Here is a 24,806-nt window from a genome sequence, read left to right on the forward strand (position 1 = left end):
TACTTCACTGACCAACATAATAAAAAATAATTGCCTCAGACTGTCCCTAAACAAAAGATTAAAGCTCCATTTCCCAAAAATGCACCCAAAATCTTAACTGTTAGCTTAAACAAAACACGCGACCCATTTCTATTTATTTGGGAGTTTCTTCTTGCTTGAAATAGATTCTATTGTATTAGGATGCTACATGCCAACACATCACAATGATATGAAAAATCTGTACTTCTTTTTAATTTAACAGTTAGAATTCAGCTGTCTAAACACCAGCCCATAGTGCCATGTAGGGTGTACAAGCTAACATGAAATAACTGCCTAGCACTTCCAGGTGGCTACCTACACCCTCAGCCAGCATGCCCTAAGGTCTTTAACTGGGATGAAAATTGACATTTAGGCAACTGAACTGATCTAGGAATCCTTATATTTTCCAGAATCTGTTTCTATTTTCCTCTAAAGCCATATCTATCCAACTTGCTCAGAAAGAATCTACAGATATTTGTAGATTGCTACAAATGTGCTTTTCCAGCTGGTAGAAACTGCACATTTCCTCTTTGCGGCTCACCAGTTAAGGAGGCCACAAATAATTTCAGGGTTAGCTGAAAAGTCTTTATAAAAGCTGCTTCCAGAAGATTATTCAGTAATTAAAAAATCTTTCCATAAAACACATTATTTTGGTGGAAAACATAAACCTGTATTAAGACAGAGAACCACCTGAAAATTAAGAAAAGTTTAATTTACAGCAAAACCAGAATTTCTGTGTTGTAAACACATTCCAGTGAGATAGAAAGATTTCCTGGATTTTGGGACACATATTTGGGCCACATGCATCCATTAAAGACTTTGACTTTAATCCACACCATCTGCTCACAGTGTCATTTTGCCAGTCCAAATCCAGCAATCAGGGCTACAAGGCCCGAAATCAGGGCAAAAAGGCCAAATACTGGAAACACTGCAGACTCCTCCAGGACCTTTCATTAAGGCCACCTAAAAATGGTTTTGGCTAAAGAGAGCAGAACAAGAGCCCTCCTAAACAAAATAGTGAGGTGTTTATATTGCCCATGCAGAGCCCAGACTCTGGACTATTCTGCAGACAGATGGTCTACCTTGCACAACATCTGCTCCCTTTTAAGTTTTCTTGCTTCAAATCTATTCCCAGTATCATTAATGGGTGTTTCTGCAGTCAGAACACTCCCTCTCAAGGAACATGCTTTTCTCCATTTACATACATACCATTAATTTGCAGTGCTGCTTTCCCTGCATTTTGTCCCCAACTTCTTGCTTAAGGCGGTCTAATTCTGAGAGAGCCTGCATCAAATGAGTTTTGGTTTCTTCATACCTTGTTTCAGCAAAACCAAGTTCTCTGTACCACTTCTGAGCCTGATAAGAAGAATAAAAATTAATGAGTGTAATTAGTCCAGCAGTGGTATCCTCTTTCAGTGTCAACTTACAATCATGGATTTGAAGCTACTGTCTACATCACAACTTTTGAATTTGCTACAAATTGATTAAAATAAATGAAGTTACACAATACACTACAATCTTATCATAAGACATAAATGCAACTCTAGAAGTATGTCCTATAGAATATCTCACTAGAGGTATGCCAAAAATATGCTTTAAATTTATTTTGAAATGTGAAGGTACCATGAATATTCTGAATAAAGTTTAAAAACTTTATTCAGATGGCCAGAGCAGGCAGGTTGTTGTGTGTGCCTTTATCAGGGCACTCGGCCTCTGCCCCTGTACTGCAGGAATGCAGCTTCACCTGATGTCCTGGCCAACCAAGAGTGACTGTGCCATTCATCACTCAAAGATTAGAGGAACATTTTTGTTCTGCACATCAGAGACTTCCCTGTTTGGTAAAAATGTTAGAGACTAGCAGAAAGAAGACAGACATTTAAGAAAACACAAGAAAAAACAAATTTGCTCCTCAGAAGCACATCAGAGTAGAAGGTTACCTCTTTTTTTGATTTTTCTAATTCCTTTTGCTGTATTTTTAGCTCTTCTTCCGCCTTTCTGACTTGCTCTTTCATCATACTGTAGCTTTCAAACATGCTGTCCTGGATAGACAAAAAGACTTGATGACTCCGTTCCCCTGTACCAAATGGCACACAGCCATTTAAAGAACAATATATGGCTTCCTCCTAAACTACTACAGAAAATCCTGCATAAAATCAAGGTATTACATATAAATATTTCCCTGTTGACTACTCCCAAGTGAAGTAGCAATTCTGCATTTGTAAGTACACAGTAATCTCCACATAACTTCACTGTGGGGTAAGATACACAATTACCGAGGAAAAACATGGATGAGAGATCCACCCTGAGTAAAGATCCTATCTTTAGAGATGTTTCATACGCATCAAAACAATAAAAAATAGACCAAATCAATAAAAATTAGTAAATGAAGATATGCACACTTTTCACCAAGACATTTTTCACCATTATAACAACAATTTTCCTTCTGTTAAGAGAACTGGTGGTAGAATAAAAGCTTATTCTAAAAGCTTTTACTCCTGCAATAAATAAGTACTTTTTAAAAAGCCTGAACAGTGCAGTCTTTTAAGTATTATTTTTAACTTTGTAGTTTGCTGTATCACTTTAACATTCTCGAATATAACATTCCAAAAAAAAAACCCCTCTCTGGCATTTTGCCTTCAATTTGAAAGTTAACTTCAGCACCTTAGCTTGTGTTAGAGGTTACAGTTTCCTTCATCACAAAGTTAACTCAGCTTTGCCCTCCAAATGACATTTCTATCTCCCTTCCTTTAGAAGATCCTGCTCAATAACATTCCTTACTGTTATTATTTACCTTTTCCCCAGGGGAATAATCTGAAGGATCTATTGTCGGAACTCTGTGTTCTTCAGTTTGTATTACACTATATTCTGTTTGAACTTTCTTTCGTTTAAGATCAGGTTGTTGACGTTCTTCTTTTAATTTTACTGTATTTTTCTTTGGTCCTATACTTTTCTCTTTTCTCAGCTCCTCATAGGTGAAACCCAAAGAAGACATTAATACTTTTAGATTTTTTTCTAAAATAATGTTTGTATTTGTTTTCTGAAATTCATCAAACTGTTCAGAAGTTTCTTGATTGATTCTGTCTATCTCTCTTTTCAGCACACATTTTTCCTCCTGTAATACAGAAAACATTTGATAACAGCTAGTTTTGCAGGCTTGGAGTTCTGAAACGAAGGTCCTGTATTTGTCTTGCTCACACTTAATCTCTGACAAATGGCCCATCAAAGTTTCTTTTTCACCCTCTGAAAGAGCTATGCTTTGTAAATTTCCCTTTCTCTCTTGTAATAATTCATTATATTGTGCTATACAGTTCTCTGTGCGTTGTAATACTTTAGCCATTTCTTTGAAGCAGCTGTTTCTTTCTTTGTTCAGGTCAGAAAGCAACTGGAAATACCTAATTTTCTTTCCATTCAGGGATAGAATACTGAGAAGTTTATTTGATGCAATTGTCAATGAGTCTTTTTCAGAATTCCTGTTTTTCTCTTCAACATAAGAGAGATGAGTAGGAGAAGTTGCTGGGGTCATGGTGTTTTTCTCTGTAAAGTTATTATAACATTCACCAGCAACTTCTTTCTCATTAAGCTTTGAAATGAAACAATGTTAACTTCATCTACTGCTAAAATGTCTTGAAAACATGCATCCATCTGCTCTTCCAGGAAACACATCACCTAAGTATATCTGTCATTCTCCTGTTGCAATATATAGACTATTTGGGAGTAATTCTCATTCTCTTGCACTGGCAGAAATACCCTCTGAGAACACTGGAAAAAGCAGCCACTGCTTTTTCCAATACACATATTTTCACATTACATTCATTTCCAGCTTCCAGGGGTGACAGAATGACAGAAACACTCATAAAAACAGCTCCCCGGCTGGAACAGTTTGCTTAAGCACACAGGCCTCGTGCAGAGCATCGCGGTTTAACGGAGCCCGGTTTTCAGTTGGGGGCGGGGCTCCCTATGGGGACCTGGCGGAGCCAATCAGCTGGCAAGCTTCAACGAGCCAATCAGTTGGTTTGTTTTGAAGAGCCAATCAGCTAGTTTTGAAGAGCCAACCACCTGGCTAGTTTTGAAGAGCCAATCAGCTGGCTAGTTTTGAAGAGCCAGTTGACTAGTTTTGAAGAGCCAATCAGATGGCTTGTTTTGAAGATTGACATGCAGTTAAACTGTTGTAACCCAATACCCTACTGCTTTAAGAATGGTATGTCCCTTTAACCCTGTAACCCCTACAAGACCAATGGACTGACCCCTGTGATGGGATTGGCCTGAAGCCAAGGCTGACCCCTCCCCTTTCCTGACCCAGAGAAAAACCCTGAGCCCACGTGTGGGCTCTCTCTTTATCTCCATCTCTCGCTCTGACCACATGGAAGCCTAAGAATAAAGCAGAATACCAACCCTGGGAGAAAGAGCCTCTATATCTCTACTGTTCTACATGAAACAGCATCCCAGGCCAGCTCTGCAAGGTATTTGGGGAGCAGGGCCAGGCCCTAGGGTGCAGTTTCAGTTGCCGCCCGTAACGTGGTGCTTTTTAAATTAAAACCCACGTGAGAGGCTGTGCCCTTAGAAGGGTTAGGAAGCCGACGGGAAGTCAACTGCCCTGTGGGCGAAACTTGCTTTCTAGCAGGTCTAGCTTAAGGGGACGAAACCGGTAAACCTTCCAGCCCAAGGGAGGTCGGTTTTCAGGAACAGATTACAAAGTACAGTTCTTCAGCTCCTCGGTACTTCGCACAGAGTGGTAAGTATAAATTTTCCTCCGTGGGGAGGGGGATTTTGAGGTGCTTTCTCTGTAGCATCGAGGTGCCGGGAGCTGGGCTGCACAGCGTCCTCCCTGGGGGTTTGAAGCTGTGTACAGCCGGAGACACTGGTGGGGGTAGCAAGGCTGCTTTGAAACAGTTTCTGCCGTGTGTACAGTATCACGCCAGACAGCTGATTTCAAAGAGAGGCGCGCTTTTCTGCAGCCTGTGATTCTCTGTGGGGGAGGTGCCAGTTAGCCGGCAACTAGCAGCCTTCTCTTACTGTGTTTTAACTGTGCTTTGTAGTGAGATATTAGAGTAACTTGCTGTGGAAAAATGGGCTCCCAGCATTCTAATTTGAAAAAGAGTGTGGCTTCACAAATTAGAGAACTTTTAAAGATTGCAAATGTGAATATTACTAACAGAAAACTAGAACGCTTTGCTAAGTGGCTGTCTGTAGAGAGATCTGATCTTAATTTGGCAGATATGAATTCGGTTTTCTTTTGGAATGAAACTGGAGATTTATTAACTTTAAAAGTCGAACATGGAGATAAAAAAGCCTTAATGTTCATCCCAATATTTTTGCAAATTAGAAAACTGTTACTTCAAACAGGAAATAACAGGCAGCCACAGCAAACTGCTTCAGAGACAACCAGTTCTTGTATCTGTCCCTCTACATGTGTTATTCCCTCTTCACCTAAGAAATCTGACTCCTCTGTCTCTCTAACTCATGCTGACAACCACGTGTCTTTTACTACTGAGGCTGAAAGCAGACTCCAAAATGGCTCCAGCCACATGGCATTAAACTCTTCTTCTTCCCATAATGCTCCTTCTCCCTTGATAACACCCTCAAATCCACCCCTAAACTCATCCTGGCCCCTGGGTATTCAGGGCAATTCTCACTCTATTCAGGTTTTGCCATCCCCTCCCCCAAGCTATCAGGCTAGCACAGAGAGGGGTGGGGGTGGGTGTGGAAAAACTGGTTCTACAGGTTTTACACAACCTCCTTCTGAGATAAGGGCCTCGGCACCGCCCATCGCTCAGGACACTGTCCCGGTGGAGGCACATTATCAACAGTTAACACAGCCCAGAATACAGCCCATCCCTAAAACCCTCGATCTAGAAACTCAGATACCGTCTGTGGCTCCTGTCATTTATATGGGTAAGAGAAATGGCAGGAGAACATATCAGCCACTACCATACCAAGATAAAAAGAAAATTTGTAAGACTCAAAGAGAATTTGGTAGACACAGTGAAATGTTTAAAGGATTTTTAAGAGCAACATTTAGTTCTAATGAGATGGTACCTAATGATATTAAGGATTTATTCAGATGTTTACTTTCAGCTTCGGAATTTGATTTGTGGGAAAGTATTTGGAAAAGATCTTTAAGAGTACTTTTGCAGGAATTACAACAAAGCCCAGAAAGTGCAAAAGATGAGGATGATAATGATATTACATAGGAACACCTAACAGGAGAAGGAGAGTACCAAAGCCCTGATAAACAGGCACGTTTATTAACTAAATTTGTTTTGGATAAGATCTCTCTAGCAGCAGAAAAAGCTTTCCATCAGTTACCTACTGTTGATGTTACAGGTAGTTATGTTAATATTAAACAGTTTCCTTCAGAAAGTTTCTTGCAGTTTCTAGATCGCCTCCGTGCACAGGTGGAGAGACAAGTCTCGGACCCAAAGGTGCAGGCAGAGCTATTGAAGGAGATGGCTCAGAAAAACGCTACTGAATCATGTCGCAGGGTCATACTTAAGTCTTCCCCTCGACCCACCACCTAGCTTAGCACAGATGATAGAAGCCTGCACCAGAAAAGCAGAACTGTTCAGTGCACCAGAGAGGAATCCAGGACCAGCACACTCACGATCTGCAGCAGCGATGACACCAGGACCAAGGAAGCAACCGGTACCACCACAGCAGCTGCAGCACATCACCTGCTTCCAGTGCAAGAAAACTGGACACTATGCAAGGGATTGCCCACACAGCCAGAAACAGAAGAAAACCAACAAACAAAAAAACTAGGTGTACAGCGCGTGCCCGCCATAAATACCATAACGCGCAAAGATATAAATACTGCGGGTTCCACACGGGAAAAAACCTCTCTCTTTAAAAATAAGGGGGAGGACGGGACAAATGGTGTGGGGGTTAATGATAGCATTAATGTTAAACATTCAATTGGCAAGGGTTGGACGCCTTTTGGTCGTCTCAATCTTAAGACCACTAAAGGTGTTTGTTTTATGTCAACAGAGTGGACAGCAATTACAGTGGATCTGTCTAGCACTTCACTGGACCTGACGCTGTTGCATTTGGAACTGCGCTGTGAGTATTTAGTTATGGGGGACACAGCACACACACCCTTGGAGATGGAATTACTTCCATTATCCAAGAAGGAAAATGTCTCAGGTTTCGTTCTCTTAGCACGCTGCTCACAACCACCTTATTACCTGAACGAGGGGCAAATCCTCGCCCAGGCCATTCCTGTTCCAAAGGAAATCACAGCAGAAGGAAAATCACCTGAAGTCTATTGGGCAGAGGTGGTGGGTGAGGAAAAACCCTCTGTGGCATGCAATCTGACCCATGGTTCAGACCATCTCCATGTGGAGGGGGTACTGGACACAGGGGCAGATGTGACGATCATACCCGAAAGGATGTGGCCGTCACAATGGGAATTGCAACCCGTGGCAGGCAAAATTCAAGGTATAGGGGGAATCAAATTGGCAAAAATATCAAAAAACATCGTGCAAATCGAGGGACCGGATGGAAAAATAGCTAGTGTCCGTCCATTTGTTACAGACTATAAGTGCCCCCTGTGGGGAAGAGATACCATGTCTCAGTGGGGAATGAAAATGGTAATTCCCAAAAGTCCTCAGGATTTTTAAAGGCGGCCACTGAGGAGCGCCCTGCCGACAAACTGACATGGTTAGATGATTCTCCAATCTGGACAGCTCAGTGGTCAATGAGTAAAGAAAAACTTAAGGCGCTGGAGGAGCTTGTAGCAGAACAATTGGCAAAAGGACACATAGAAGAAACTACAAGTCCTTGGAATTCCCCGGTATTTGTAATTAAGAAACCAGGGAAGGACAAATGGAGATTGTTACATGATCTCCGGGAAATAAACAAAATTATAGCAGACATGGGATCACTTCAACCAGGGATGCCCTCTCCAACGATGCTCCCTCAAAATTGGAAATTGGCAGTTTTAGATATTAAGGACTGTTTCTTTCAAATCCCTTTACACCCAGCAGATGCTCCACGGTTTGCCTTCTCTGTTCCTACCATCAACAGAGAAGCCCCAATGAAGCGCTACCACTGGAAAGTGCTCCCTCAAGGGATGAAGTGTAGTCCTTTCATATGCCAGTGGTATGTGGCCTCATTGCTGTCTCCAGTGCGTGCTCAGAGAAAGGAAGCTATCATCCTACATTATGTAGATGACTTGCTTGTGTGTGCCCCCGATGACTCTATACTCCAACACACGCTTGACCTAGTGGTTAAGGTTTTAACCTCTGCTGGATTTCAATTGCAGGAGGATAAAGTCCAAAGGATGCCACCTTGGAAGTACCTGGGCCTGGAAATCACTGCAAGGACCATTGTTCCTCAGAAACTGGACATTAATTGTAACCCAAAAACCTTAGCAGATCTCCATTCCTTGTGTGGGTCTTTGAATTGGGTTAGGCCCTGGCTAGGCCTCACTAATGAGGACCTAGAGCCCCTTTTCAATTTATTGAAGGGGGAGAGAGAGCTGATTTCTCCCAGGGAACTGACCCCAGAGGCAAAAACTGCAATCGAAAAGGTACAGAAAGCTCTGGCAGAGAGACAGGCTCATCGCTACAAGCCTGAACTGCCTTTCAAATTCATAATTCTGGGAAAACTACCACACTTACACGGTTTGATATTCCAATGGATCGAGGGGCAGAGAGATTCGCTCTTAATCATAGAGTGGGTCTTCCTCTCCCACCAAAGATCTAAAACCATCACTAAGCCACAAGAACTCATAGCTCAGCTGATTCGTAAGGCAAGGATGAGACTGTATGAGCTGGCAGGTTGTGACTTCACATGTATTCACCTTCCAGTCAAACTCTCCGAGGAGGGAAGGAGCTCTCCTGAGAGGCTGACAAAGGAGATGTTCGAGCACTTGCTCCAGAGCAATGCCAGTCTCCAGTTGTCTCTGGACAGCTACAGTGGACAAATATCAGTCCATGCCCCGTCTCACAAGCTGTTCAATGAGGAATTCCACCTCATTCCTCGTGAGAAGAGGAGTCGGAGACCACTCAAAGCTCTCACAGTGTTCACAGATGCTTCTGGGGCTTCCCACAAGTCGGTGATGACTTGGAGAAATCCTCAGACTCAGCATTGGGAAGCTGATGTTGAGTTTGTGGAGGGTTCGCCTCAGGTAGCTGAACTGGCTGCAGTGGTAAGAGCTTTTGAGAAGTTCTCAGAGCCAATCAACTTGGTAACAGACTCAGCTTACGTAGCGGGAGTAGTGTCCAGGGCGGAGCAGGCAGTGCTCAAAGAGGTTGACAATGAGCAGCTTTTCAGGTTGCTGTCAAAATTAATCTATCTAATTTCTCATAGAGAACATCCGTTCTATGTGATGCATGTGAGGTCACACACCGATTTGCCAGGTGAGATCGCAGAAGGGAATCGTCAGGCAGACTCCCTTGCCACCCCAGCAGAACAAGCACGCCTCCCAGACATCTTCCAACAGGCAAAGCTGAGCCACCAGCAATACCATCAGAATGTGCCAGGTCTGATCCGTCAGTTCAAGCTAACACGGAGTCAGGCTCGAGCCATTGTGGCCACCTGTCCCAGCTGCCAGCTCCAGGCCATGCCATCGCTAGGTGCAGGGGTTAACCCCCGAGGCCTTGGCAGCTGTGAGGTGTGGCAGACAGACATCACACACATTCCCAGTTTCGGTCGCCTCAAATACGTTCATGTAAGCATTGACACAGATTCAGGTGCGGTTTATGCCTCTGCCCATGCAGGAGAAAGAGCTGTGCATGCCAAACAACACCTAGTGCAAGCTTTTTCAGTATTGGGGATCCCTAAGGAAATCAAAACAGATAATGGCCCAGCGTATACGTCCAAGGAGTTCCTGGAATTTGTCCAGCAGTGGGGAGTGGAACATAAGACAGGCATCCCCCACTCCCCCACAGGCCAAGCTGTGATTGAGCGTGCACATCAGACGCTCAAGCATGTTCTGGCTAGACAGAGCAATTCAACTGTGTGGATGTCTCCACAGCAGAAGCTGTGCAAAGCCCTGTTTACTATCAATTTCTTGAACTGTTCACTTGAAAACATGAATCCACCTGTGGTTTGTCATTTTAACAGTGGCAAACAGTTCAAGCTGTCTGAGCATCCACCAGTTTTGATTAGGGATCCAGAAACATGGGAAACCAAAGGTCCCTATGAGCTTGTTACCTGGGGACGTGGTTATGCGTGCGTATCCACTCCCTCAGGCCCTCGGTGGATTCCCCAGAAATGGGTGAAGCCTTATGTTCCCAAACAACCAGCTCCAGCTGAAGAGGAAGAGAAGCAAGTCGCAGTTGCTTCGAAAAGAAGACGCCGCCGGAGAGGAGAGAGAACTGACACAGAAGATGACCTCCCGGCAGACTCAGAGACTTTTAACATGTTTTAAAATGTTTGTTTTCTTTTTAACAACCTAATACCTTTCTCTCTTCTTTTAAACAAAAAAAGGGTGAGATGTTGTAACCCAATACCCTACTGCTTTAAGAATGGTATGTCCCTTTAACCCTGTAACCCCTACAAGACCAATGGACTGACCCCTGTGATGGGATTGGCCAGAGGCCAAGGCTGACCCCTCCCCTTTCCTGACCCAGAGAAAAACCCTGAGCCCACGTGTGGGCTCTCTCTTTATCCCCATCTCTCGCTCTGACCACATGGAAGCCTAAGAATAAAGCAGAATACCAACCCTGGGAGATAGAGCCTCTAATGTCCTTCTGTTCTACATGAAACAGCATCCAAGGCCAGCTCTGCAAAGTATTTGGGGAGCAGGGCCAGGCCCTAGGGTGCAGTTTCATTAAACCACTTAAAAGAGTAGAACACACTCCTCTGGAAAAGCACATTTAAAAACTAACAAAGCTTGGGAAGAACTCTCTCTTGGCTTCCCTCCCTTTTAACAGGCGTGGCTCAGCTGAGATTTCTGCTGCTGCCGGGCTGTGCCACCAGTTGGATCCCAGAAATCTAGAGTTTTTGAGCTTTTTGTGCTTCTAGGTACCGACCCCCTGGAAAACACTGCTTTGGACCTGAGGCCTTGGACACAGCTTCTAAATATGAATGATGAGTTAGAAATCATGAGTGTGTAGTAGATTAGAAGCGTGTATTTTCACAGGGTGATGGGTTTTAAATTTGAGGTTTCTATAGTATAGCGGTAGGTATGGGACAAGATGGAGGACTTTGGGTGTTGTCTCTTTCTTAACCTTCTTCCTTCTTCATGGGTTTCAGGTAGTAGTCTCTGGTTGGTCAGTCAGTGTCACTCTAAGGGTCAGGGAATCTAGTTATTGGGTCAAAAGTATAACTAATATAGGTGTTAATTCTCTATTGGCCTGTTTGGCTTTAAAAGACCTTGAAGTAGTTGCAGTAGTGGCCATTTTTCCTTACTTCTAGCAGGGAGCTAGAAGTGCTGTTGTACTTTCTGTGTTTTCTGATAAGAGATAATAAACAACCAAGCCCAAACAAGGGAAAACTGTCTCAGTTGTGTTTCTGTTAATCCTGGCTCTGAGAGAAGACAGAAAAGACTGATGACAAACCACTAGTAAGTGGTGCAAAGCCCCAGCATTGCCCTCACACTATCCCAACACCGTGAGCAACAATGTGGCCAGGACCTGTGCTGGGAGTGGCCACCACCAGTTCAGTCTGGGAGTGGGCATGTGGCAGGAACTGTGTGGCCAAAAATCGGCACAACTGGAGCAGCGTGGTGTGACCGAAGCTATGTCAGTATGACTCGTGTTGGACTTTGTTTGCTTAGCTGCTTTTAGCCAGCCATGCTGCGGATAGAAGGACAAAAGCAGTGGCAGCAGTTTTGTTTCTTTCCTGGTGCCCCCCATGACAGAAAAGCAGAGGGTGGTGCTGGCAGCCAGTGCGACTCCCACAGTGCTGGCGGGGACCACGTGGTCAGCAGCAAGAGACTCAGCAATTCCTCGACTGCAATGAGATCAACCTCTTAATGCTGGAGAACTCTGTAAAAAGTGTTGCTATTGATAAAGCTTGAGAACAAACAAACCTGTGAACACCAATTCTCTCCCAAATCAGGAAAAGGAAAAGGTGAAGACATGTAAAAATGACAACATGGGACTTGGAGGTCAGTAAAGAAGGAGTCAAATTCTAGATGGGAGGAGGTTGAGGAGATGCCTTAGTCTTGGGCTGAAATTCTTTAGTAAGGTGAAGATATATTTGATACATCAGACCCCTTTTCCCTGTAACTGTTGGAATGCATTGAGGGGCATGTAGCATTCTAACCACTGCCATGAACAGAGGCACCTGTGCTGAAGTGAGCAGATGTTGAAGTAACTTGTACAGAGAGAGATAAGAGAGATGAGAGAGACAAGAAACCTTGCCCCAGTAATAGAAAATCTCTGTTCCCAGAGATGGCTGAAGAGAACTTTTGCATTTATGCTAGAACAGCTCATCCTTAAAATAGTACCCCATAATTTGACATGGACTATGAACGTAGCTGTGGGAAAGCTCAAGACATGGGAGGGACTTTCACAGTGCAAACAGATTTTCCTTTCCCTGGCAGATGATTTACTGTGACATTGAAGGCACAAGAGAACTGTTTATTATGGAAAAGTCTCCATGGTATGGCAAGAGAGACTCCTCTCCTTAAGTGAACTGAAGACTATTCTAGAGGTCGTAAACTGACTGAAAGTTCCAAGTTTTGTCTCTTTACATTGTCAGTGGGAAAGAAAAGAGGGTGTGGGGGGAGGAGAAGTGTTCTGAAGGTTTATTCTGATTTTCTTTTTTTTTTCCTTTTAGTTCTGTTAATAAAGTGTTCTTTACATCCTTTAAAGTTTGAGCCTGCTTTGCTCTCCTAATCCTTATTTCACAGCAGAAAATGAGTAAATAATTCCAGTGGGTGCACTGGCATCTGGCCAGCACTAAACCCACTACATAAATTGGTGCATTGGCTGGGAAACTCACATTGGCAAACCAAAACCACTACATTTCATTGGTGTTTCTGCCTGATTTCTGAACTGAAAGTGCTACACAGAGGAAACAGCAAGTTTTGTGGATACCTCTCTTCATCTGACAAAAAAATTCTGAGAGTATGCATGTTGCAAGTTTTTAGCAGCTATTTTTAGCAGCTATGAGAAATCCTCATTTGGTTCACATAGTTTCAAGATCTGGTCTTTCAGTTTTTTTCCAGCCAATATTGCTGGAGGGGCTTGTTTGTTGAATTGGTTTCTGAGCCTGTTTTCCATTCTCTTCTATTTCAATTATGTCTTCTCCACCACATCTGCTATTCACATCAGGGATGCAGTTTTCAAAAATATTTTCTTTTTTTACCATTCGTTCAAGACTCCCTTCAAAACACTTTATGAAGTTCTTTAAAATCAAGAGATAAACTTTGGACACCCTGTGTGCTATGGAGACTCTCTATGGCTTCTTCTCCTTGCTTCCCACCAAAGTTTTTGGTGATACCTATTATAATAATCATCTTTATCCAGACATTTGTTTTCACTTACACTTTTTGGCAGAATTTGCATGTTTCCCCACTGTTTTTCCATGTTGCATTCTTCTAGAGATGTTGTGAAAATTTCAGCCTCAGTAGAAAACAACTTTCCATGAAGAAGTTCAGTAGCTCTGTCATAAAATCCTTCTTTTGCAATAATGCAAAGGCCATCAGACCAAAGATCAGTATTTGTTACACAGAAACTCAAACTCCTCACTTTATTCTCAGTGGTGAAAGCTGTTACATGGCATATTCCAGGTTCAAACAAGATCAGTTGGAGCTTCTTTCTCATTAAGATTTCAACCACAGAAGCAGGGAATGTCTTCACTGGTAGAGTTATAGCGTGCTCCTTCAAGAGAAAAAATGTTTCTTCATCTTTGGCTTCCTTACTTGTCTCATCACTGGGTAACTTCTCAGGACAAGGGGGAAGCAGTCCTGCTGCACGATGACTTGGGGTACACCTGGGCAAAGTGAAACTATCCTCTAGATTATTTGCCCTCTGTGGTCCAAGGGTGACCTGATGATAACAAATGAGAAATGTTTCAAACTAAAAAATACATGCTGAAGTACGTTACTAATAATAATAATTTGCTTTTTCCTTCATCCAAAAAATACTTGATTACAGATTGATGAAAAAAAATATTTCCATACAAAGAGTTTTCAAATTATTTAAACTTGCAATGAGAGTAATGTTATAAATTAGGTATGAGTAAGTCAATCTTTTTTAGTGCACACCTGCATTCACCTTGTAAAGCATCTGTAGCAGCTATGATTTAAAGCTACTTTTATATTCACCAACTCTTCATTTTCTCTCCAATTTCACATGCTCCCTGTGCACAAAGATAGCAAGAACAGCAGTAACTTTTCTTCTCACCTGCTCAGTCTCAGCTAGACCAGCAGCTTTTGCAATAGCACTAGAACTGTATTCCAAAACTGGCACAATTTCTTCTGGTAGCTCCTCCATCGGCTTTAGTCCATCACAACTACAGGCTGGTGTTTCTGTTATGATAAAGCACTGGACAAATGTAATGTCACTCCCAGATAGTTACACAAAAAACAAACCCCAAAACATCCAAGCAGATGTTTTGAATAGAAAAGTATTTCAGTGAGAGTATGCTCAAAATTACCTTCTCTACCAGCAGCATACATCACCACTGATACAGATTCAAGCATGATCTTAAACATGAAAATGAGCTTCATAAAAACCTCAAAAATATTGAGGTCTAAAACAAGGTATATTTGGGGTTCACAGTTTCCAGTTCCCAAAGCATTTAGAAATGGTAAATACATTTCATTACAGTGGGCAGGTGAAAACTTAAGGATTAAACTTACAAGTTAAAATTACTCAGTGCAGGTCTGTATTTACATGCACAAAAAATTTGCTATAAAATTCCCATTAATTTATGTTGGAAGAATTTACCTGATATAATCTGCCAAGAAAAGAGTTTTCATGTTGTTTGGTCTGCAAATCTGTCTGCAGCTTCCCAAATACTATATACTTCATCCAGGACATACAAAGTACCCTCTCACCTCTGTAGTTTCTTGGAAGTTCTAGGATTTCTTGTGAAAGCTCATATCTAAATAGTGGCAAACAGTTATCATTTCACCTTCTCCAAATACAGTTTACAGATTAGGAGGCTTACACCTTCTAAATCATACACACCCCATGAATGAAATCATCTTCACTTTAATGGCACAGAAATGAAAGCAAAAACTCAAGATTTCTTTGCATACCAGACTCTTTGTCATGTAGCAGCACAACTGGAGTTTGAGTAGCCCTGCTTCTGAGTGAATCCAAGACTGCTCTCCGTTTCAGATTATGAACTTCATCCTGAATTAGATCTCCGTTCTTAATGGGAAAAGGGGGAGGAGAAGGAAAAACCCCACAGGTTATATACATATATATGGTGCTTGTGATATGCAAAACAGGCACACAAATTTCCTTTGCTATTTTACATTCCAAAGATTCATTATTTCATTACAACTGCTATTGTTTCATCCAATTTTCTTATTTCAACATTTTCCAGTCAACGTCATAATTGTAAACTTTCCTCTTGTTTTCCGTTCAAACTTTACAAAGCATTAAGGAAGAAAATCTGAGTCATAAGCATGTAATATGTCAGATCACAGGTGGAACAGTGACTAAATCATATGGTCATCAACAAAGATAAAAGAAAGTCCAATCAAGTAGGGAATAAGACTAATAGTTCAGTGCCCAGTTACAAAGATAATTGTTCCTAGGTTGGAAGAACTCAAAATGGAATAATCATTCTCAACAAAATTTGTTATTTCATTGATAATTTAATTGCAAAGTTCATATTCTGTTCTTGACATTTATCTTGAGTCCCTGATTGAATTTGAAAATTTTGACACTTCCTGATGCAAAGCAGATACCCCTAATGCTTGATAACAGCAGATTACATTTCACATGCACTGTGCTCATTTTCAGTGAACAGAAGAATCAGATTTGATTGTCTCAACAAAACACATCATTGAGATGGTAACCAAAACAGCTACACCACAGAAACTGAGCCAACACAGGCACTTTTGTCTTCCTGCACTGCTCAGCATCAAACACCAGCAGAAAATAAACCTGGTCCCTTTGCACTGCAATTTTAAAATTACATATGGATAGGAAAGGCAATAACTTCCAAGTCTTCAGTTCCTAGTGAGTCACAAAACGCTGCTGATTTTCCACTAGTGAGAATGATTTTTATTTCAACCCAAGTCAGCTGCCTCATTGTTGTGCTCTATTAAAAGATCTTGACTGGGAGGCACAACTTAAGTGAAAACCACAACACTTCCAAGATTTCTCCCCTTATTTTCTTATTAATATCAACTAATAAAATGGTTTGGATTGAAAGGTACCTTAAAGGTAATCTAGTTTTAACCCCCCTGCCATGAGCACGACACCTTCCACTGGACCAGGTTGCTCAGCCCCATTCACACATTCAAAATAACACCCCCAGGGGTCGGGTATCCACAACCTCTCTGGACAACCTGTTCAAAACTAATGTCAATTCCTTGAAACACAACCATTCCTTTCCTGCACCTTTTCATTTGTTTCTTTACAGAGATCAACTCTTGCTTAATATGTGGGTACTGTCAAAAGAAAGTTACACAAAATGATGTATAAGATACAGTGCTCAGGTGGCAGAACATCACACTGAGAAATAAAGACCCCGGCTGTCATGTGAAAGCTGCAGAAAGATGCATCACTTTGTTTTTTCACACTTTTCCCTCATCTTCAGCAGACCCCCTAATGCTCACATCTAGAAACTGATAAGTCAACGCACTGCCACATGTAACAAGCTGCTTTTTTGGTGTATGTTCATTTGTCATTCAGGCATATACTGCAGACAGGATGCTGATACTGAGTTCGGAAATTCAAATTTTCTACAAGATTTTCATAATTATACTCCACCATGAGATCCAGTTCACCTCTTGGTGCTCAGTCTAATTGGATCTTGTATAGCAAACAATTTCTCATTTTTATAACTATTGATGGGAGTATGATGAGTTCAAATAGGATTTTTCTTGTAACTATTTTGGCTTAATACTACAAGATCGAGTTGATGAGACTGAGAAATTCTATTTTAATACATGCTGGTGAAACTCCAGATAAGGAGGAAAACCCTTCTTCAGTTTTACAGAAAAACACCAGATGTCTCCCTCCTCCTTTTATGATAGATATTGATTTTTTTCCCTGCTATCTCAAGTAATTTTCTACTAGAAAAATGCAAGTGTACTTGTAATACCAAACAAGGAGGAAAACATAACCAGAACTGCAGAGGGCACAAGATTTGATGGTGTTGATGGTATACACAGCATTTAAACAACACTATCCACTCTGCAGCAGAGCTAAGAAAACACAAATTATAGCCTGTTCATTTATATCAAAGATGGGGTTACTGAGACTCTAGTCTCCTATGACACCAGAAAAGTAAATTAATACTTAGAAAATACAGTAGTTTCACGAATACAAGTCGCACGGAGTATAAGCCGCACTTCCGGTGCCTCAACAATGTTGCTGTCTTTGTCAATAGATAAGCCGCACCTCGAATATTAGCCGCACTTTCGTTCGTAGCGAGAATCCGTGCGCAGCTTTCACAAATTGGCCAATTAGTAACAGGATCGCGGCATAGCGGGCTTTACTGGCTCGGGGCGGGGCCAGGAAGGCTCGGCCCGCTCATGGTTGCCGACGGGGCCGGCCGGGTGGTGCTGCAGCCGCCGCCGGGCTCACTGGCCCCCCTCTCCCGTCAGCACTGCCCCGCCGCTGCGTTTACTCGCCCTGCCGGCGGGCCAGCCGCTGCCACCGCTGCCAGGCACGCCGGCCGCCCCGCGCCATGTTTGCTCGCCCGGCCGGCAGGGCTGCCGCCACCGCCAGGCTCGCCGGCCGCCCCCTCCCGTCTGCACCGCCGCCGCGTTTCCTCGCCCTGGCCGGCACTGCAGGCCCCCGCACCGCCGGGCTCTCCCACGCTGCTGGCCCCGATTCTGCTGGGCTTCCCCCGCTGCCAGGCAGCCCCACCCGCCGGCCTTCCTGCTTCTGCCATGCTCCCCTGCACTGCTAGCCCCAGTTCTCCCCAGGCTCCCCCGCCCTACTGACCCGGCTCTGCCGCCCCCCTGCCCCGCCCTGCTGGCTCAGGCTCTGCCGCCCACCCCCACACTGCTGGCCCCGCCTCTGCCAGGCTTTCCCACCTCAGCCAGGGCCGGCCGGGCTCCAGCTTGGCTTGGGGCTGCCGCGGGCTCTCACTTCCGTGTTGGCAGATTTTAGAATATTGTCCATGTATTAGCCGCCCTCGAATATTAGCTGCACTTCCGGGTTTCCACCAAACTTTTGGTCAAATTGGTGCGGCTTGTATTCGTGAAATTACTGTAAATGGTTAGAAAACTTAATGTAGAGGAAAAAAACAGGCTTTTATTAGAGTACAGCATAGAAAGAGTCCTGTTTCTTGAAGACTTCTTGGACTGGTCTCAGGCAATTAGTCATTTGTGTATCTTGCTTTCACATCTTTAACTTGACTTTTTTTCCTCCTTTTCTCAATTTTATCAAACCAATGGTAATTCTTCACCACTTCTTCTCTGGCTCTAAAAGCCCTCACTCCTCTAGATTTTAACTATGCAGTACCCTCATACTGCATTTGTTTGTTGGGCCTGCTTACAACTCAGTGCAAGTCCCTTAAGAAGTATCACAAAATACTTTTAAACCATATTCTTTATTTCCAAGGGAAAGTGAATACACTAGTTAAAGTAACTATAGCAATGGCTCATGGTAAGCAGTTGGTCTTTCTGCCACCTTGGGGCAGCTACAGAGATTTGTGGGGTGAGGTGCAGCTTCTGAGCTCTCCACAGAGATCACCCACATGCTGCTGGTTACTGCAGGACAATCTCACCACTCTCTCACAGAGACAACCTCCTGGAGCTCACTGCTTTGGGACTGTAGAGACATTAAAATTACCAGGCTTACAAAAATCCATTCAACTACTAGGTTAAAAAATTGTCTATATTTCCTCTAGCTTTATGGATACAAGATCCTCTCAGGCTTCTCCCAGTTCTGGAATTACTCACAGTCTGAGTGATCTCCAATACAAAAGGGTTTTGTTCATGCCCATTACCTCTTGGTTAACTGCAGTTAAAATCAGGAGAGTTCTTGGGATATCAGGTCACAAGCTGAATGAATGCAAGGCATAGCTGATCTCTAAATAAAGCCTCAGAATAAAAATACCCTGCACCTCAGTGCATGAAGAATAAAACTTTGTTTGAGTCCACTCTGTGAAAGGATTGTTCCTTGTCAGCAAAATGAATTGGCAGAAGCTGAATGCCATATTCCAGCATGAGCACAGCTTTCCCATGCGGTGCTGGAGTGAAGTGCTTGAAGCAAACAAGCCCTATTCAGTTTATTCAGGGCATATCACAATGTTACAGAGCCACCAACCACTGACTATCTCAGCTTGCTCCTGGTCATGAATGCCACATCCATCTCCCCTCATCTAACATTATCCAGAAAATCTCATAGACAGCATTTATTGTCAAAAGTAATTTTTGCTCCAGCATTTGGGCAAGAATAATATGCAAAAACTCATCCAACTATATATGTCCTCCACTGAATGGTGTCCACAAGGCAGGTCTCAGAAGTTCTTCTGGGCTCTACTTTGAGTGCCAACTGAGACCTTCTGCTCTGAGCACATCACTTCAAAGGTTAGGGAAAAAAGGTTTGTTGAGTGTCCCCAGTGTACACCTACCAAAAGCTTGATGCAATGAAGCTCCTGCCACTGATTCTACTGGGTGTGAAAGAGACACTGGAAGTACTAATGAATAAAGAATAATAAGAAAAAATCAGGCAGGATAAAGCCTCACACTTGCACCTTGACTGTACTTCTAATGACAGGTGTAATCCAGGGTGATACAAAGATAAAAACTAATTACATTTTGCATTATTTTTAATTACCAGGTGACTTACCAGGTTAACACTGTTGTCCCCATCCACCAATCTTGTAAGTTCTGAGTCTTTTTCTTTCTTCTTTTTCAACTTCACAGTACCTTGTTCTTTTAAAGTTCTGTTTTCATCTAAAAGCTCTTCCACTTTTTCCTGTAGTTTGATTTCAGATAATTTTAAACTATAGACATGATGGTGAGATTCTTCCAATTTTGTTCTGAGAAAATCTTCAGTGTTCTGAAAGCACTGCAGTTCAGTCAGCAGGTCTGCCTGTTCTCTTCTAGTGTCCTCTTCTTTTTCCCTCAAGAGCTTCAGGTTTTGCTGAAATGCCTTGAGGTGGCTTTTCACATCATGTTCCACATTTTCAATACAAGTCTTCCATTCCATTTCTTCCATGCGAGGGTGTTTACAGCCCTGAGTCCCACTGCACACTGACTGCAGGTTCTGCTGGAGGTGCTGCACCAGTCCCTCTTCTAACTTGGATGTCAAAAGAGCAATATGGGCATTAAGATCTAGGACTTGCTTTTCCAGCCTAGATACTTCACCCTGAAGGTAACAGTCCCTTTTCCTCAGTACTGCTGTCTGTTGTCTCTGCCTTTGTTTGTAGTGCTCAAAATATTCTGACTGGCTTTTTATTTCATCCTCTTTTGTCTTCAGCTGCTCCTGAAGCCAACGCAATTTTTCCTTGTGCTTCTTCTCTGACTTCTTTTGGTTTTCAACCTATCATTTAGTGAGATGTACAGTTAATAGCTTAATATTAAAGCTCTTGTTCCCTTATACTTTTTCTTAATTTAGTTATAATTCTGCCCTTGTTTTCTGAAAATTCAGGAATGAAATAAGTAATTTTTTTTTAAAAAGCCAATAAAATACTGCACTTAGAACAAAAATAACCTGTTTTGTCATTTCAGCCATCAACAAAAACATCTCAGTAGGAAACAAATACAGCAAACTCATCCACATCTGCTACTATATGACATACAGGAACTTTTTAAACACATTTTTGCACGTTCTACAGTATATAGCAAATCAAAACACATCTTATAACTGTAATTCATGTATGCAGCTCTGATTTATACAGTAACAGATCCTTAACACTGACAGTATTGTAGCACTGGGCTGTTACGGGTGGAGAAACTGTGGTTCTATTATAGAAAACAGGACACACACTTTCCAGAGCCCAGCATTTTTCCCTTTGCTCTTCACCATACCTGTCATCTGTCAGCTCCTCTGATAAGACTCCTGAAAAAGGAGAAAGGAACAGATGCCTTTTGAAAGAGTTTGAGAAATACTTTGGTATTGTCCTTTGCACTACATTGTGTTTGAGCACAGAGACTTAGAGGTGAAAGATGCCAGTGAAAGACAGAAGAGGCTTTCATGAGTCCCATACTGCCCTTGCTTTGAGCAGAGTAAGAGCCACCAGTATCACAGGGACAGTTAAGCAACTTTGAAGCAAGACTGATGGCAGAGAGACATGAAGGAATGACTTTGGTTTTGTCAAGGACTTCTTCAGATCAGTCATTTTGATTGTCAGTACTTTCCTGTCTGAGGCTTTCACTGGCAAGGACTGGTCAGAAGGAACACTAGGCTGAAAAGTCAGGTAGATGTGGGCTAATATTTTGTTTTGTTAACTCTTGATGGGAATATATGTCTGAGTTTCCCGGGTCTTGAAAAATACATTTCACTTTTAGTTACAAAAACAGGTTCTTCATTCTTGTGAATCTTTCTACATGGACTAGTGTCCTCTTAGAGTACTCAACTTTGACCTAAAATGCTGAGAAAATGAAAGTACAGTAAATTCACGAATACAAGCCGCATCTCTGGGTGTTGGTAAACATTTCGGTTTTTGTCCATAAATAAGCCGCACCCGAATATAAGCCGCTCTGTCGTTCGCAGCGAGGACCCGCGTGCAACAAAGTTGCCAAATAGTAACAGAACCACGGCAGGGCGGGGTTTATTGGCTGAACTAAGGCTGTGCAGGCTTGGCCCACTCGGGGCTGCTGACGGGGCCAGGTGGCCCAGCCCGGCACTGCCGCTCGAGGCCGGTCTTCGCTCGGCGCCGCCCGCCGCTGCCACTGGGCTCGGGGCCGGCCGGCTGCCGCTCGGCGCCGCCCACTGCTTGGGGCCGGCCGCTGCTGCCAGTGGGCTCGGTCATCCTGGGCCAGCGCTGCCCCGCGGTGGCAGGTAGGGACGGAGCTTCCCCCGCTCCTACGGCAGTGGCGGCGGGTGGGGACGGAGGTTTCCCGCGCCCGTGGCGCCGGTGGTGGGCGGGGACAGAGTTTCCCTGCTCCTGCCGCGGCGGCGGTGGGCCAGGATGGAGTCTGCCTGCTCCTGCCGCGGCGGGCGGGGACAGAGCACCCCGCCTCCTCCCCAAGCCGCGGCAATGGCTGCGCGGGGCTCCCGTCGGCTCCCCGAGCCGCGGCAATGGCGGCGCGGGCTCCCCCGCTCCTCTCCGAGCCGCAGCAATGGCGGCGCAGGGTCCCCCCGTCTCTCCCCCGGGCTGTGGCAGAGGAGGGAAGAAGAGAGCTCTCCCGCCTCTCTCCCCGCCCCCCGTGCTGCCTGCAGGGAGCCAGGGCAACAGAGTAACACTTTGTAACCATCGCGAAATGCCGGCTTTTACTGGCAGGGGCTTGGCTCAGCGCCCTGGCTGGCACGTCTGGCATTGTAAATGTCAGAAAATTATTCACATATTAGCTGCCCCCGAGTATTAGCCGCACTTCCGGGTTTCCACCAAAATTTTTGTCAAATTGCTGCGGCTTGTATTCGTGAAATTACTGTATACCTTATGACAAACAGAATCGAAAGACGTTGTTTCACTGAAGGGTGTTCCTGAAAAACTTTCATTCCTTCTCCATTTTAATGAATCCATCAAATGAGCAAACTAGGTAAAAATGCCTGTTGTATGGGGCTAGAAAGTCTGACTTAAGAAGGAGTACACTGAGCGGATCCTAGGGACCAAGTAAGAAGGGGGAGCATAAATTTGATGAAGGGCCTGAATGAGAGAAGTAACAGCAGTGCTGTCAAAAACAACAACGAAATAGACAGCTGGGAGAAAAAAAAAAATCCAAAAATTTTTCTGATTTCTTCAGTTGTAGAAAAAGAGAAAGGTTGAGACCATTTATTGCTTCAAAACAGAGGTCACTGGAGATGAGCTTGGCTTATAAATTACTAACACAAAGAGGAAATAAACTAGGTCATTTGCAACAATATCCCCTCACCAAGCTGATCAGGTCCTCCTGAATGTCTCGCAGCTTCCCTTTAATGCGCACATTGGCATTTTCAACCTGGTCCAGCTTCACATAAAGCTGATCAACCATCACAAGAAGTGTTTTGTGTGACAGCTCCAGCTCTTTCATCCTGTGACAGAGAGAATGAACATTTTTGTTAAGTAAAAACCACAGTACAGTTCCAGTTAGATAAGCAGTCACAACCAATGCATTAATTTATCTTTATTTTTGTATCTGTCTCCCAAAAATAAAATAGTAACAATTTTTTGATCACTAGTATAATACTTGATTCTTAACAAGTCTACTGGGGTTTCCACATTATGCTAGAGACTGTCAAAATTGTTAAAGATAACACCTTTCTGCTGATTTAATAAGAATACCATAAGTAAACACAATTACAAGATTTTGGTTCAATGGAATTTGGCATGTTATTTGAAGTAAAATCTTACCATAAAAATAACCACAACACTTCAGACTCTGCATGTACCTGATCATAGGATTATGGTAGATTCACACTCAGTGAATTCATTTTTTATGACAGTAAATGCTTCTCATCAAAATTAACATTACAGGCAACCTACAAGTACCTATGTTTTAGGGGTGAAAATATCTTACTTGTAATATGCCTTCAGTGAGTACTAAAACCTACAGTGCATAATTGTATTGACTTTGCAAAGATGGATTTTGTCAAAACACTGGTTTTGCTTTGCCAGTTGCTAGTCAAATGGTAGTATAAGTGTGATATGAAGATCTTTTAAAAAATTAATGATTATTTTGAAAAAAGCCCATTATTAAAATATTTCTAACAAAATTCCTTGATTAATTCAAAACAATTTAAAATTATACAAGTAAGTGTTTTAATGCCATTTATATTTCCTATCCTTTTTAACTAACATTCTTTAGTACTGTTGCTCACTATCAAAACCTTATTATTCTAGTCAAATGTATAATTAATGCCTAATGGTATCTTCATCTACTGTAATGATTAGCATTGACACACTAAATTAGATGAAGCTTTCTGAAACAAGGAACTCTTTTTTGGAACACAAATTTCCAAATTACCTCTTATTTTGAAAGGAAAGAAATATACTTTACAAACAGAATTAACACTATATGAATATTAAAGAATAAAACATGCTGAGAAAGCTGCCTGGTTATTCGCAACAATATGTTAGACCATACTGTAGATTTTATTTAAATAATAATTCTTTTAAAACTGATTATTGCATTTCTATTCTGACAGCTATACAAAACACACATGCATCTTCTCTAACACTCTAAAAACACAGAAAGTCTTTCTTTTTGCTGGTTCTGCATGTGTCATTTGACAACCAGTACACAGGGCAAAGTGAGGAGCACATTTGTCACATAACAATAAAGTTTAATGCAAACCCCCCTTTCATTACCTATTTCTTAGGATGGAATCTGACTCCACGTAGTCCTCTAGAACACCTTTCAGTTTTTGCTCTGACTTTTCCAGCTCTTTTATTCTGAGGTTCAAATTGTCTTCTCTAGTGCTGTTTACTTTTTCATCAGGTGTGCCTGCATCTTCTAATTCCTGGAAAACCCAGGAAGTAGCAATTTTAACACTGAAATTCAGGATAGCAAATCCTTCATTACAGGGCATTCTAATACAGTAACAAAATTCTTGTTCTCTTCCAGATGGAGGATCCATGATGAAAAAAGCCTAAATTAGGTTCTT

The 24,806-nt window shown here is 42.7% G+C and overlaps 1 protein-coding gene across 6 annotated transcripts in view; it reads right to left on the minus strand.

Annotated features, from left to right (window-relative positions):
* The window catches only part of C5H4orf50 (chromosome 5 C4orf50 homolog), a 96,534-nt gene that overhangs the window by 69,139 nt on the left and 2,589 nt on the right, over positions 1-24,806 (minus strand). For 5 of the 6 annotated variants that reach the window (XR_004418075.2, XR_004418074.2, XR_004418071.2 and 2 more), the window contains exons 2-10: positions 24,511-24,693; positions 23,096-23,234; positions 19,905-20,600; positions 15,179-15,293; positions 14,319-14,443; positions 13,458-13,961; positions 2,810-3,130; positions 1,956-2,057; positions 1,228-1,374 (exon numbers count right to left, since the gene is read on the minus strand). Coding sequence is in view for 2 of the 6 variants with exons in the window: in XM_033061323.2 (XP_032917214.1) it covers positions 1,228-1,374; positions 1,956-2,057; positions 2,810-3,130; positions 13,458-13,961; positions 14,319-14,443; positions 15,179-15,293; positions 19,905-20,600; positions 23,096-23,234; positions 24,511-24,693 (2,332 nt within the window). In the remaining 4 variants the exon portion in view is untranslated. The remainder of the gene's footprint in view (positions 1-1,227; positions 1,375-1,955; positions 2,058-2,809; positions 3,131-13,457; positions 13,962-14,318; positions 14,444-15,178; positions 15,294-19,904; positions 20,601-23,095; positions 23,235-24,510; positions 24,694-24,806) is intronic. The other variant, XR_004418073.2, reaches the window with a different exon arrangement.

This window comes from Catharus ustulatus, chromosome 5, assembly GCF_009819885.2.
Source record: "Catharus ustulatus isolate bCatUst1 chromosome 5, bCatUst1.pri.v2, whole genome shotgun sequence".
Classification (NCBI taxonomy): Eukaryota; Metazoa; Chordata; class Aves; order Passeriformes; family Turdidae; genus Catharus; species Catharus ustulatus.